Source organism: Mus pahari, chromosome 16, assembly GCF_900095145.1.
Source record: "Mus pahari chromosome 16, PAHARI_EIJ_v1.1, whole genome shotgun sequence".
NCBI lineage: Eukaryota > Metazoa > Chordata > Mammalia > Rodentia > Muridae > Mus > Mus pahari.
Genome location: NC_034605.1, coordinates 3,001,602 through 3,015,153, shown reverse-complemented (window position 1 = coordinate 3,015,153; position 13,552 = coordinate 3,001,602). Strand labels below are relative to the sequence as shown.

General features: G+C 45.7%; 1 protein-coding gene across 3 annotated transcripts in view; it reads left to right on the top strand.

Moving 5' to 3' along the window:
* The window catches only part of Camk1d (calcium/calmodulin dependent protein kinase ID), a 399,973-nt gene that overhangs the window by 143,589 nt on the left and 242,832 nt on the right, over positions 1-13,552 (top strand). For all 3 annotated transcript variants that reach the window (XM_021215448.2, XM_021215445.2, XM_029547469.1), the window contains exon 2: positions 4,492-4,623. In XM_021215448.2, the coding sequence (XP_021071107.1) occupies positions 4,492-4,623 (132 nt within the window). The remainder of the gene's footprint in view (positions 1-4,491; positions 4,624-13,552) is intronic.

Here is a 13,552-nt window from a genome sequence, read left to right as displayed (position 1 = left end):
TGTGTGTGTGTGTGTACACATATGTGTTTGTATGTGCTTGTCCATTTGTGTGTGTATGTGACTGTGTGTGATACATAGGTGAAAGTTAGAGAGAGGAAAAACTGAGGTAATTGATTCTTTCCTTCAACCATGTGAGTCCCAGGAATTGACCTCAGGCTGTCTGTCTGTCTTGGTGGTAAGTACCCTAAGAGGAGCCATCTTGCTGGCTTCTCCCACTTTCTTCTTAAGAAACTTTGTTTTGTTCCCTAGCCTTGTTCCCTAGGCTGTCCTCAAAGCTCTTAGGTTCAAGCTGTCCTCTTGCCTCGATTTCCTGAAGAGCTGGAACTACGGTGTGTACCACCATGCCTCCCTTCTGGTGCAGTAGTAACACTATGGTGTGCACCACCATGCCTCCCTTCTGGTGCAGTGGTAGCAGTTGGTAATGAGTGGGTGGTTTAGGTAACAGTTGGTAATGAGTGGGTGGTTTAGGTAGCAGTTGGTAATGAGTGGGTAGTTTAGGTAGCAGTTGGTAATGAGTGGGTGGTTTAGGTAGCAGTTGGTAATGAGTGGGTGGTTTAGGTAGCAGTTGGTAATGAGTGGATGGTTTAGGTAGCAGTTGGTAATGAGTGGGTGGTTTAGGTAACAATTGGTAATGAGTAGGTGGTTTAGGTAGCAGTTGGTAATGAGTGGGTGGTTTAGGGAGCACACCCAGGATTTACTTGCCTCAGTTTTGAACTCTGGTCTTGATAGAAGTCATGGATCTGGATCTGGATGTTCTGAATGGCTCTGTGCCTTTTCACATCTGGGGTAGTACACAGTGGCAAACATGGTTCCCAAGCCTTTAATGCAGGTAGTAGCCTGGGTGTCCTCAGGGTGTATGGTGTATTCTGAGGGTGCCAGAAGAAGAGGCATTTCCTAGAGCCCAGGCCACTTGCCCTCCCATTGTCACCCGGATGTTGGATCACTTCATTCTACATGGCCTGGATGTGTATCTTCAGTGGACTGGGTACAGCCATCTATACCAAGATTTTGTTCTTGAGCATTATTAAAGCAAGTCAAGAGGGCTTGTTTTAGAGCCATCATTTATGAAGTTAAAAGCTTAAGCAATTGTTTAAAATTTTTTGGTCTCATGACGTTTGCCTCGAGTCTTGAAATTCTTGTTCTCCAAAAATGGTACTGAACCCAGAATCCAAGCAGGCTGTCTCCAGGTGACGACTTGACTTTCTTTGGAAGAACGGCAGGGACAGAGGCCAGCGTCTGCAGGTTGCACAGTTTCTCTCCAGTGGGGGAGATGCTTGGCATCTCAAGAATAACTTGTCTGACCTTTCTGGTAACTTGCCATAGAGATTCAGTTTCAGTAAGGACTTGATTTTGTTTTTTTGGTTTTTGTTTTTTTGTTTGTTTGTTTGTTTTTGTGTAATGACTCTCTTTTATAATTCAAATAAATATTTTTTGTTTTCTTTTTGTTTTGTATTTTTATTTTTGACACAGCTTGGAAAACATGTAACTTTTCAAAACACTGGAATTTCCCTTTTTCCTACAGTTGTGTATTTCTGACTCACTTATGTCTATATAATCACCCACTTTTTCCTGTTAGTTTTTACTTATGTCACCTGATGGGGCACACACCATAAACTCATGTCTAATATTTTCATCCGTCACGCTAACACATGTGGACAGATGTGTCCATCCCAGTATCCCTTGAGTGGAGGTGAAGGAAGCAATCAGGTTGTGGGGGAGGAGGGCCTGTCTCCCTCTTCAGGCACATTAGCATCACAGGCTGCTGTCAGCCAGACAAAATGTCTAGGACAGTGCTATGCCACCCAGTTTTGAACACATACTGCTGTCATTCACAAATTGCTTGGTAGGACTGGACAATACTCTTTATCCCCCACTCTCCTCCCTTGGCATTTTGTTTCTTGGGCTGTTGGAAGGCCCACTAGGCTCTCAGGACTGTCCCCTTGCCACCACAAGCTTGTGCTCCCCCAGATGGGTTGAGTGATTACATTGAAAGCGGCTGAATGGTTCATTCACCAGCGTTGTTTCTGATGTTTTTCATTAGCTTCCTTGAATGTGTGTGTGTGTGTGTGTGTGTGTGTGTGTGTGTGTGTGTGTGTGAACAATAACAGCTTAGGTTAACTCTTCAGTCTCGAAGTTAGGAAAGCATCACCTTTGGAAAGCTGCAGGAAGATAGACTTAAACATGTTGTTTGGGTGAATGAGGAAAAGTGTGGTTTTGGGTGCTGGAGCTTAGGAGTGAGGGCAGTTCCCCTAGGAACACTGTTCCTTCTGCACTGTAGGCTTCAGTGACAAAGGGGGCTCCCTGGCAGTAAGCAGCACCCCTGTAGTGTACTGAAGAAGACCTCAGAGCCAGAGGAGATGGCTTGGTTAGCAAAGTGCTTAGGGATCTGAACACATGTGAAAAAAAAAATAGGTGTGGTGGCATACACTTGTATTCCCAGTGCTGGGAGGCACATATATGTGGTCCTTTGGGCTCACTGGCCAACCAGGCTAATGAAGAGACCCTGTCTCTAAACGCTAGGTGGATGGCACCTGAGAAATGGTAATGGAAGTTGTCCTTCGACCTACATACACAGGAATGTGTGCCCACAGGTTCATGGACACTTGCACACAGAAAGACACACACACACACACATGCACACTCACACACACACTCACACAGACATACACACACACTCACACAGACAGACATACACAGAAACACAGATATACATACACAGACAGACACACAGAAACACACACTACATACATACACACACATACACACACACGCACATGCACACACACGCACACTCACACAGACATACACTCACACAGACAGACATACACAGACACACACACAGAAACACACACTACACACACACACACACACACACACACACACACACACACACACACACAAAGATAAAAGTAAAAGCTCAGAGGATTGAGGAGCACGCTTGATCTTGCATTCTCACCTGCCTCTGTGCTGTGCTCAGCACTTGATGTCCTGGTTTCTTAAAGATGTTGACAGTAACTTCTTTTGTACTGTATCTTCAGAGTTGCCTAAGGACTAAATGCAGTCCACACCATCTGGTACCCTGCAGTTTTCCTATAATTCCTCTCTTCTTTGGGAAGGTAGCGAGTGAAAGGTTTATCACATTTCCCCACGGTCTCGATGTGGAGCTATGCTATTGAGTAGATTGCAGGCATTCTCTTGTTTTTTTTTTTTATTGTGCTAAAATAGGCATACCATAAACCTTATCGTTTTAACCGCTTTGGGCGTGGGGTTCTATGGCCCTAACTATTATACATTGTTGTGTATCCACCGCCACCTGCATCCGGGGCCTTTTCATTTTCCACACTCTGTCCCCATTAAAGTCACTTCCTGTTGTCCCTTCCTCTACCTAGTGTTACCTTTCTGTGACTGGTGTCTTTCTCTTGCACACATCTTCAAGGTTTATCTATACTGGAACATGTGGCAGGGTCTCTGAGGGAATGACCGATGCTCCGTCACATGCATGGGATACATGTATTCATCCATCACTTGATTTCATTGTAAATCTCGTGGCTGTTGTATGAAGTGCTGCTAGGATTATGGCAAATCTCTCTCTCTCTCTCTCTCTCTCTCTCTCTCTCTCTCTCTCTCTCTCTCTCTCTGTATGTCTGTGTGTGTGTGTCTGTGTGTGTCTGGGTGTGTGTACTGTACCTATTGTATGTGTGGGCATGTATAGTGTATATGTCTACATGTACATGTGTGGGTGTGTGCACTTGCCTGTGGAGTCTTGAGGTTGATATCAGGAGTCCTCTTGGCCTGATCTCTGTCTTATGGAGACGGGGGTCTCTCTCATCTTTAAGACAAGCTAGCCTGCCCGGCCAGCAGCTCCAGTGATCTATCCCCTGCCCCGTGACGGGGGTCTCTCTCATCTTTAAGACAAGCTAGCCTGCCCGGCCAGCAGCTCCAGTGATCCATCCCCTGCCCCGTGTCAGCCCCTCATGAGGCCCCAGCTCACACTTTAATTACATCCTTACCTATCTTCAAGAATTAGCTCATTGTGAGGCATTCTAGAAAACTTTTTGAGTGAGAGGGTCCATAGGGAATTGGGGAATTTTAGTAACTGTAACTTTCTGCATGGACGGACATGCTAGTCAACACCATTTTTGTCTCTGTTGAGGAACCTCTTTAGGGAAGGTTTTTGTTGCATACCAAGCAAGGGACCCTAACCTGACCATGTTGTATAGCAGGGTGACAAGAGACATTTCAAAGTGGCCAACCCATGGCAGTCTCCATTGTTTCTAAGGACCTGTGTTGACATCAACCGTCTCGTTGCACTGGAGCACATTTGTCCGTATGCTTTCTTCTAAGAACAATTGGGAAGTAGCCTTGCTGGACATAAAGTGGCATGGCCACTGTGGTCATGCTCCTTGTTACTGTGCTGGGATCAGAGGGGGCCGCTGTGCAAGCAGAACCTCTCACCCTAACCCTTCTCTTTCTCTCCCTCTCCGTCCACAGTGGGGCCTTTTCTGAAGTTGTTTTAGCTGAGGAGAAAGCGACTGGGAAGCTCTTCGCAGTGAAGTGCATCCCGAAGAAGGCGCTGAAGGGCAAGGAGAGCAGCATCGAGAACGAGATTGCCGTGCTTAGAAAGTAAGTTCCAGAGAGAAAGCTCTCCTCCCCATCTTCCCTGAGCATCCTCTGCAAGAAGGATGAGGCCTGCCCCAAGACTGCCTTTCCCCAGGGGCGAAGCTGCCGGCTACCAGTGTGCAGAATGACAGCGGCTACTCATGTGGCACTTGGAGAGTGTTCTCCTCTAGCTCTGGTGTCTTAGAACATCTAGCAGTCATTGGAGGGAGTCTCTTCTAAAGAGCACAGTGGCAAGCTGAGTTGATTTCAAACTGAGACTCCATCATTCACCAGAGCTGAGTGATGCTGGCTGCTTCCTGAGCCCCCAGACTCCCATAAGAAGTAGAGCTCAGACCATTTTGTGTAGAAAATTAGTGAGATAATGTTTTCAGTTTTCTGAGTGTGTGTGAAGTGCTTACTGTGGACCCCTTTATGGTATTTTCTGCTATAAATGCTAGAGTATTGTTATTGCCAGTGCTATTGCCTTATTTTTTTTTTATAAGGTTGCAAATGGAAACCCCCATATGTATACTTTGTGTGTGCTGGAGCTTGGGATCTCAGTTCCTCCAGTGCTGTTTCTACACTTTGTGACCCTACCCCCTTTCTCTGCCACCCACGTGGCACTGGGAACCCAGAAGTTTCCAAAAAACTTCACTTCTTCATTGGTTTTTCCCCTTTTCTACGTGTAATAGACTGAATCAACCCCCCCCCTTCAGTACAGTGCCACACACAGTCATTCTGATGTGACCTGGCCCTCCCCCACAACCCAACACACACAGTTATTCCTCTAAGATTGGCCCTGACCATGCTCCCCTAGTATTAGGATGAATTTTTTGCACCATATCTCAGGAAATTCAAGAGAACAAACCTTATATGGCACCTGTTTTTGCATGTTTGGCACCCATCTGGAAAATTTTTGAGTTGCTATTAATAAAAGATGTTCAAAATGTCCTTGAAATATTTGGGGTTTGGAATCAGGACATAGCAAGAAACCCAGGAACAGATAAACAAAATGGAATGGGAACAAATCTTTTAGGGGCCAGAAAGAAACCACCACCTAGCGTACATCCTTCCTGCACAATCTTTCACTCCATTTCTTGTGGGACCTTTAGTGACACAGAGCAATGCTTTGCCATCAGCCATCTGACCCAGCACCACTGAGGTGGTCAGGACATTCTGTCCTATTCTGGCCTTGGGCAGTTCAGAGAAGAACAGAGATGTAGAGCTGGTGTTCCAGAACAAATGAGCTTCCATGGGTCTTTAAGGTGAGGGTTTATTTTCACCCCTTTGTTGAGTTGGTTGCCATGTTCTCTGGGGTGTCTGCTGGAATCTACAGAGTTTTAAGCTGTCCTGAGGAGGATTGCAGGAAGTGGTTCTGTGGAAGAGAGCCTAGGAAAACAAATTAAGAGTATCTGTGTCAGGCAGAAAAGTGCTATGTTAACAAAACATTTATTGAAATGGTCTTTTTTTCCCCCCAATACAAAATCAATGTTTGAGGAAGATTGATATGAAGTTGTAGATGTGTTACAAACAGCTGACATTTTAGATAGAACTTTCCCTTTAAAGATTTCACTTTAGCCCCAGAGGTTGTCTGGACTTAGAAATAAGAGTCCAGGATGTCCAGATGTAGTTTTGGAGTTATTTTCCATCCACATGGGCTGTGAGTACAGGTAGAGATACTATAAGCTTGTTCTGGTTTATGCCACGAATAAAGGCATAAATTCTTGTGTAATCAGAATATCCACCCAGTGCCTCACTAATAATTGCCCAGACAGGGTATTTAAAACCAGGGAGGACTATGGAGTTGGAGTAACTATCAGTTATTGGAATACCTGGAGGCGTGGATTCTTCTCTAGAGAGTAAAGAACAAAGACATGATTTCTCAGGAGATAAGAGGTGCTTTATCTCCTATGCTAGCTTATTTTTTTTAATCTTTTGCAAATGATTTACAAGTAGGCTAAGAGGCACTTCACATCACAAACAGCAGAAAGAGAAGCATATGGGCTCTAAAGAAAATCGTTTGCAACCACGTTCAGAAGGCTGCCATGGTGATGCTCATACATTGAAGAGGTATTCATCAAGTTCTCAGCATTCACCATATCTTAGAGTTCCTATTGCTGTGATGAGACAGCAGGACCAAAAGCAGGTTGAGGAGGGAAAAGTTTATTTGGCTTACATGTCTACATTGTAGTCCATCACTGAAGGAAGCCAGGGTAGAAACTCACACAGGGCAGGAACCTGGAGGCAGGAGCTGATGCAGAAGCCATGGAAGAGTGCTGCTACTGGCTTGCTCCTTATGACTTGCTCCTCAAAACCACTTTCTTATAAAACCCAGGACCACTGGCCCAGGGAAGATACCACCCACCATGGGTTGGGGTCAGCTCCATCAATCACTAGTTAGGAAAATGCCCCACAGCCATATCTTGTAGAACGATTTTCTCAATTGAAGTTCACTCTTTTCAGAGAACTCTAGTCTGTGTCAAGTTGACACAAAACTAGCCAGCACACACCAGGACGCATCACTATTAGACATGGAGTAGTTCTTGACTTCTGAGATTTGCTATTAATCAACAGAGTAAAGATGATTTGATAACAGTATGTCCAGGAGGCCAGGGATGGTATTGAGGACAGGTAACATGGAGGAGGGGCAGCCACATAAGTATATATTTTCCAGGACAGAAAGGTAGATGGGCATTTCACCCAGTAGTAGTAACACAAGCTAGGAGACAAGGGCTGATATGTCGTCCAGTGCTAGATTGTTCCACAAGGTCCTGAGTTTGATTCCCAGCATTATAAAAAAAAAAAAAGGAGGAAAAGAGATGAGAGACAAGGGAGAAGGAAAGGTGTAGGAAGAGGTTAGGAGACACCAGGCTGTTATTCTGGGGAGTTGGTTCCTTTGATGGGGCTTTGAGGAGAGGCAAGAGGGGGGACTTAAGTTTGAAGAAAGGTGGGGGTCTGTTCTAAACTTTGCTCTGGACCTTGGGCTCCGTGCAATAGATATAAGGAGTGATAAAGTTTGTCAAGAAAGAGGCCGTATGATGAGGATTATTACCTGTGCTGAGGCAGAGCAGGTTGGAGAGAGCAGGAACACGGAGTGAGAAAGCATAAGAGGACATGAGGTGTGTCATATGGATAAATGAAGAAGGAATGTGTTAAAACAGGGGCTGTTGCCTTTGTGGAAGAGATGGCTGTGAGAGCATCAATATAGAACTGACTCTAAGACATCAAGATTTGGAAGCGGCAGAGAGCCATTGAGGGACAGATAGGAGGTGATGCTAATGCGATGGTTTCTGATGGGATAGCCGGGTGACTAAACAATTCTTTAACTGAGATGATAATCCATAGGCAAAAAGGCATGGGTTCTGACTTGGGTATGTTGGATTTGGAGGTCTTGGGATTGTCCAAGTAGAGATGACAGCTTGACACTCCAGGACTGGGCCAGACCACGATCTAGGCTTTGGTAGGTAGTAGACAGTTCTGAGACACATACTAAAATAAGTCTTGGGGAGGGTCATGGAGAGGTAGCTCAGTGGTTACTAGCATTAGCTGCTCTGTTTTTAGAGGACTTGCATGATTCCCAGCACTCACGTGGTAGCTCACAACCTTCTCTAACTCCAGTTCTAGGGGGAATCCAACTCCCTTTTTTGGTCTCCGCAGGTGCTAGGCAGACAAGTGGTACATATATGTACAAGCCAGTGAAACACCTACATGTGTAAAGTAAAACAATAACACTAAATATTGGCTAATCAATGACTGTGCTCTCTCCTGGGGAAGACTGTCCCCTACTCTCAGCATTCTTAAGTATCCAGTAGTTCCTTGTGTAGGATTGAACTTCCTAGACTTTCCCCTGTCCTCATCAGCAGGGCTACATTTATTGTCCTTGTTCAGCTCATGTTACAGCGATTATGTTGGTGAGACTTTATGGTGTAGCTTCTGATGTCAGACAATTCCCTGTTCCTGTGGGTTTCACAACCCACAATTCCAAACCCTCTTCTGCAGTGTTCCCTGAACTTTGGATACCAGAGTTGTATTGTAGATCAGGACCAGGCTCCACAATTGTGCATTTTGCTTGGTTATGGTTTTGCATAACGGTCTCCATCTGTTGCAAAGAGAAGTTTCCTTGCTGAGCTGTGAAGACCTAAGAACAAGTATTTAGAAGCTAGTTAGCGAGTAGGCTGCTTTTAGTCAAATGGTGGTTGTAGAGTTTCTTCTCAGATCCCTGGGGGTACTAGCCCTAGGTAGTTGATTAGCCTTCTGGTACCAGACATTATGTCCCTTTCGTTTGAGTGGGCCTTAGATCCACTTAGAGAGCTGTTGGTTACCACCAAGGTGTGCATGCCATCGTGACATCCTTAGGGTTGTTGTGCCATGGTGGTCTTTGTTGTGGTTCATCAGCACCATAGGTGTCATCACATGGGTTATATTTGAGTAGGATTGTTGGTTGCTTCCCTGAAAACACACACACAGGAACCATTATGCAGACTGAGCAGGTTGCACTTAAATTTTAGGAGTGTGTGTGCGTGTATGCATGTGTGTGTGTGATAGCAATTAATGAAAAACGAGGCTGTGAATTTGCAAAAGAGCAAGAAGGCGTGTATGGGGGTGGCTTGGAGAGAGGAAAAGAAAAGGAAAAATGATGTCATTATGTTAGAGTCTCAAAAGTAATGGAATTTTAAAAAAGAAATAAGGATAAATTTGTTTCAGCCAAAGAAAAGAAAATAAATCCTTTGTGCAGTTTAGCTACTTGTTCTAGATAGGGTCCAAGCCAGGCCATTCATATCCCCTGGCCGTTTGTGTCTCTCATTGGTGTGTTTCATCCAAATGTGCCCATTTAAGAGGCTGCCTGTCCTCCTACATGCTAAGTTTATTGCAGGGTGAGAGATTTATTTATTTCATTGGATAAAAGTAATGCAGCTAATACATCCGAGTGGATGCCTTTGCACTTGCTCTGAAAATAGTTCCAAAATGAAATTTTCAACTTGATAAGTAGATATTAAACCAACTTCAGAGCGGGAAGAAAAAAAGAAGCCCGACAAGCATCATGGTAGGCTGTTGCTATGCAGCAGAGAAAGCTGTCTGCCTGACTTTGGGGTTTAGTGGGCTGGATTTATATGATTCATCCTGAGTGTTACAGACAGAATGGTTAGTGGTGGCCCTGCAAACACAGTATTTTATGCAGTACGGAATAGAGCACTGTCAGCCTCGCTCACCTTAGTTCAATTACACTTTATGGTTTCTGGGGTATTATTTACGTCCAATCTGATATCATAGCATCCCCTCAAGCATCTTGCAGGGGTGGGAAGTCAAATGCGTCTACATTCTGCAGTAAGAGGCGAGACAAAGACAGAAGGAGGTGCACACAGGAAAGCAAGTGGCAGGAAAAGCAAAAGGGATGTGTGGAGAGCGGCCCTTGACTAAGTCTTGGGGAACCTGAGACTCGGGTTGCTTACATGTGAAGTTATGTTAAGGAAATACTGAGATGGTCCATTTTCCCACATGAAGTCCATGCGTAGGGCAGAAGTCAGTCACTGGTGAGATGGTGTTGTAGATGTGTTCCAGACATTTGACATTCCAAACGGAACTCTGGATGGATCCAGAGCCCATCTAGATGGATGAGACTTGGCACTAGGACTGAGCATGCCATTCTGATGGTTACATTTCAGGCCGTAGGGAAGGGGTCTGGGGAGGAACTACTTGGAGCCTGTGGCTTATTATCACCTTGGCAGTACCCTGAGGACGCATGAGCTGGGGGTGGTTCCTGGTGTTTACTCTGCTGCCCTGGCTCTCACCTTGACATTAGCAGGGTAGGTTTTACGGTCACACTGATGGGGGCTGGAGAGATGATTCAGCCTTAACAGGGCTGATTACTCTTGCAGAGGACCCCAGTTCAAATCCCAGCATCATGTTGCCAACTCACAGATGCCCATAAGTCCAGTTCTGGAAGATCTGACCTCTGACCTCCGTGGGCACATGCACTCCCTCATACCTATACACATGCTTGTACACACACTCACACATAATTTATAATAATTACTCTTAAAAAAAAAAAAAGAACACACTGATGTCTATCGCTATCTAATTGAGTTAGAATCGGATGTTACGATGGGTGTTACAAAATCAGAAAGGGGCCTGGGGAGCTGGATTGGTCAGCAAGTGCTTGTCAAAGACGTATGAAGAGTTTGAGATCCAGCATCCATTCTTACCATGCCGCACCCCCTACAACCTGTGTGTGTGTGTGTGTGTGTGTGTGTGTGTGTGTGTGTGTGTGCATAAAACTAGATGCTACACTGTGTACCTGAAAACCTAGCACTGGAGATAGGAGGATTCCTGGAGCTTGCTAACCATAGCAATTGAAGAAGGTATCTTAAATCAACCTGTCCTTACTCAATACACAAGCATGGAAGAGAGAGAGAGGGGAGGGAAGGAGGAAGGGAGCGATGGAAGAAGCAAGAGAAGGAGGGAGGGAGAGACAGAAACAGAAATAGACAAACAGACAGACAGACAGACACACACACACACACACACACACACAGATACAGAGAGACACACACACAAAGAGAGACAGAGACAGAAAAAGAGTCTGCAGAGAAAATGAGATAGACTCCATTGCACCTCCCACAAAATAATTCCAAGGAACAACCAACTCAGTGTGGAAAACTTCTCATCTCAGGCACTGACCTTCGTCTTAATTTCCAGGGCCTGAAACTGTCCTGTGTTTTGTCCAACAGTCCAGGTAGATGTGCACACCTACAGAAACACACACCAGGCCACCTTTCCCAGGGGACTAAAAATCAAATGTTCTCCCTTTGGAAAATCTAGGATTCGTGTAAAAACAATGAAGTGGGGTGAGTCTGGGACCAGCCCCCACCACTGGGGAGCAGATACCAGCCCCCGAGTTCAGGAGCCTGGCTCTTAAAGGTTGGCTTGAGATGCAATGGCAAGAATGTAGTGCAGACAAGGGAAGGCCTGGGCCAAGCAGTGGGAGTGGGTGGGTAGGGGAGCAGGGGCAAGGGGGGGGAGGTTATAGGGAACTTTCAGGATAGCATTTGAAATGTAAATAAAATAAAAAAAAAAAAAGAATGTAGTGCAGAGCTCAGCCATGCCATTACAATATGACACGGGGCAGAAGGGACTCATGGCTGTTAAACATAGTAGATAGCAAAGCCCAGGCAGCCAGGCTGAAGTCCCTAAAGCCCCTGTGGCCCTAGGACAGGGTAGATGGCAGAGCATGCAGTAGGACTGGCCTGCTGAAGTGGGAAGGGCTCAGCTCTTGGCTGAGAGGCTGGGGTCAGTGGCTTAGTCCCTGGTTCCCTTAGGTCAGACAAGGCCGATTAATAACAAGGAAGGAACTAGCCCCCGTCCCCCCAAAGATAACTGCTTTGTGATTAAGGAGAAGTCTGCAGAGAAAAGTACGCACCTGAGGCTGGCTTGTTCTTCCCCCACAGTTATATTCCAAGCTCACTGACTCCACTAGTCTAGCTGGCAAGCTTGCTCCAGGCATCCTGTGCCTACCTCCCAAACTGGAGGCCCACTCACTATTCACATGGGTGCAGGGGATCCAAACTTGGTCCTTATGCTTGACTGTAACAAACACTTTTGCCCACTGAGCCATCTCTCCAACCCCTGTTTACCTGTTTTGCATTGCTGGGGTTTGAATCCAAGGTTTCAATATGCTAGACAAATACTCAACCACTGAGCTCCAACTACAGCTCCAGCCCACCAGAGCCTGGCTTCGAGGGGACCAAAATGGACTGAAAGAAATCCCAGGAGGCCTGAGGGAATGCAGATGGGTACATATACGGATGCTCAACTCTGACCTCGGGTGTCTGTTTTCTGAAACTATGAAGTTTCCATAGCCAGCCCTGAACTTAGAGACGTGATGCTGACAGTGGGGGCAATGAGTAGGGGTAGCCCAGGGAGTCCGAGAAGCTAGAAATAAAGAGGAACGGGTGCTTGTTGGAGAGGTGAGGGCAAGGCGGCATTTCCACTGACTTCTAGTTCTCTCTGGCACTGTCGACTATATTAGTCATGAATTCTAGAGAAAGAGTCAATGGATTATGTGTAGATACACAGAGAGATATATTAGGAGAGATTGGCTCATGCAGTGGTAGAGGCCAGTTATGGAGAAATCCACCTGCTGTCTGTAATTCAGTCCACACCCAAAGGTCTGGGAGCCAGAGGAGCCATGGTTTAATTATTAGTCCAGGTTTGACCAGGAATGCCAATGTCCCAGGTCTGTCTATTTGTTCTGTTGTAGATATTAAGCAATAAAGTGGTTCCTACTCTGGTGAGTGTGATCTTCCAGAAACACACACACACACACACACACACACACACACACACACACACACACACACACACACACANACACACACACACACACACACACACACACACACACACACACACACACACACACACACACACTTTTAAAAACTGCCTCACCAGCTGTTCAGGCATCTCTTAGTCTAGTCAAGTTGACACATAAGACATAATACCCCGAGCATGTGGATGGCAAGTCCATCAACAACCAAGATGTGGTACTCTAGAAGAGGAACGAGAGGTGGAGCTGGTGCTCCCATGGCAACAGAGTGAACTTGTCACTTGAGTAGAGCTTGGCTGCTCCCGCCACCTTTTATGCTATATATATGACTCTGTAGGTGTTCAGAGTAGTGGAAGAACAGTGTGCTTCTGCGTGCTCGGCAGAGCCCTGCTAGCTGCACACTCATTCCTGTGTTAACTCCCACTCTCCCGATGTATGTAATTACTTGGGGAGTTGGCACTGATGTGGACGAGGCTGTGGTTGAATTCCTCTTGTAACACATCTTGGCAAATATTTTCTCCCTTTTTCTGTAAACTTTTTTAGCTAATGATTTATTCAGATGTCATTTAAATGATTCTGAAAACGTGTGTGTGTGAGTGTGTGCGCGCGCGCACGCGCGCGTGCACGTGC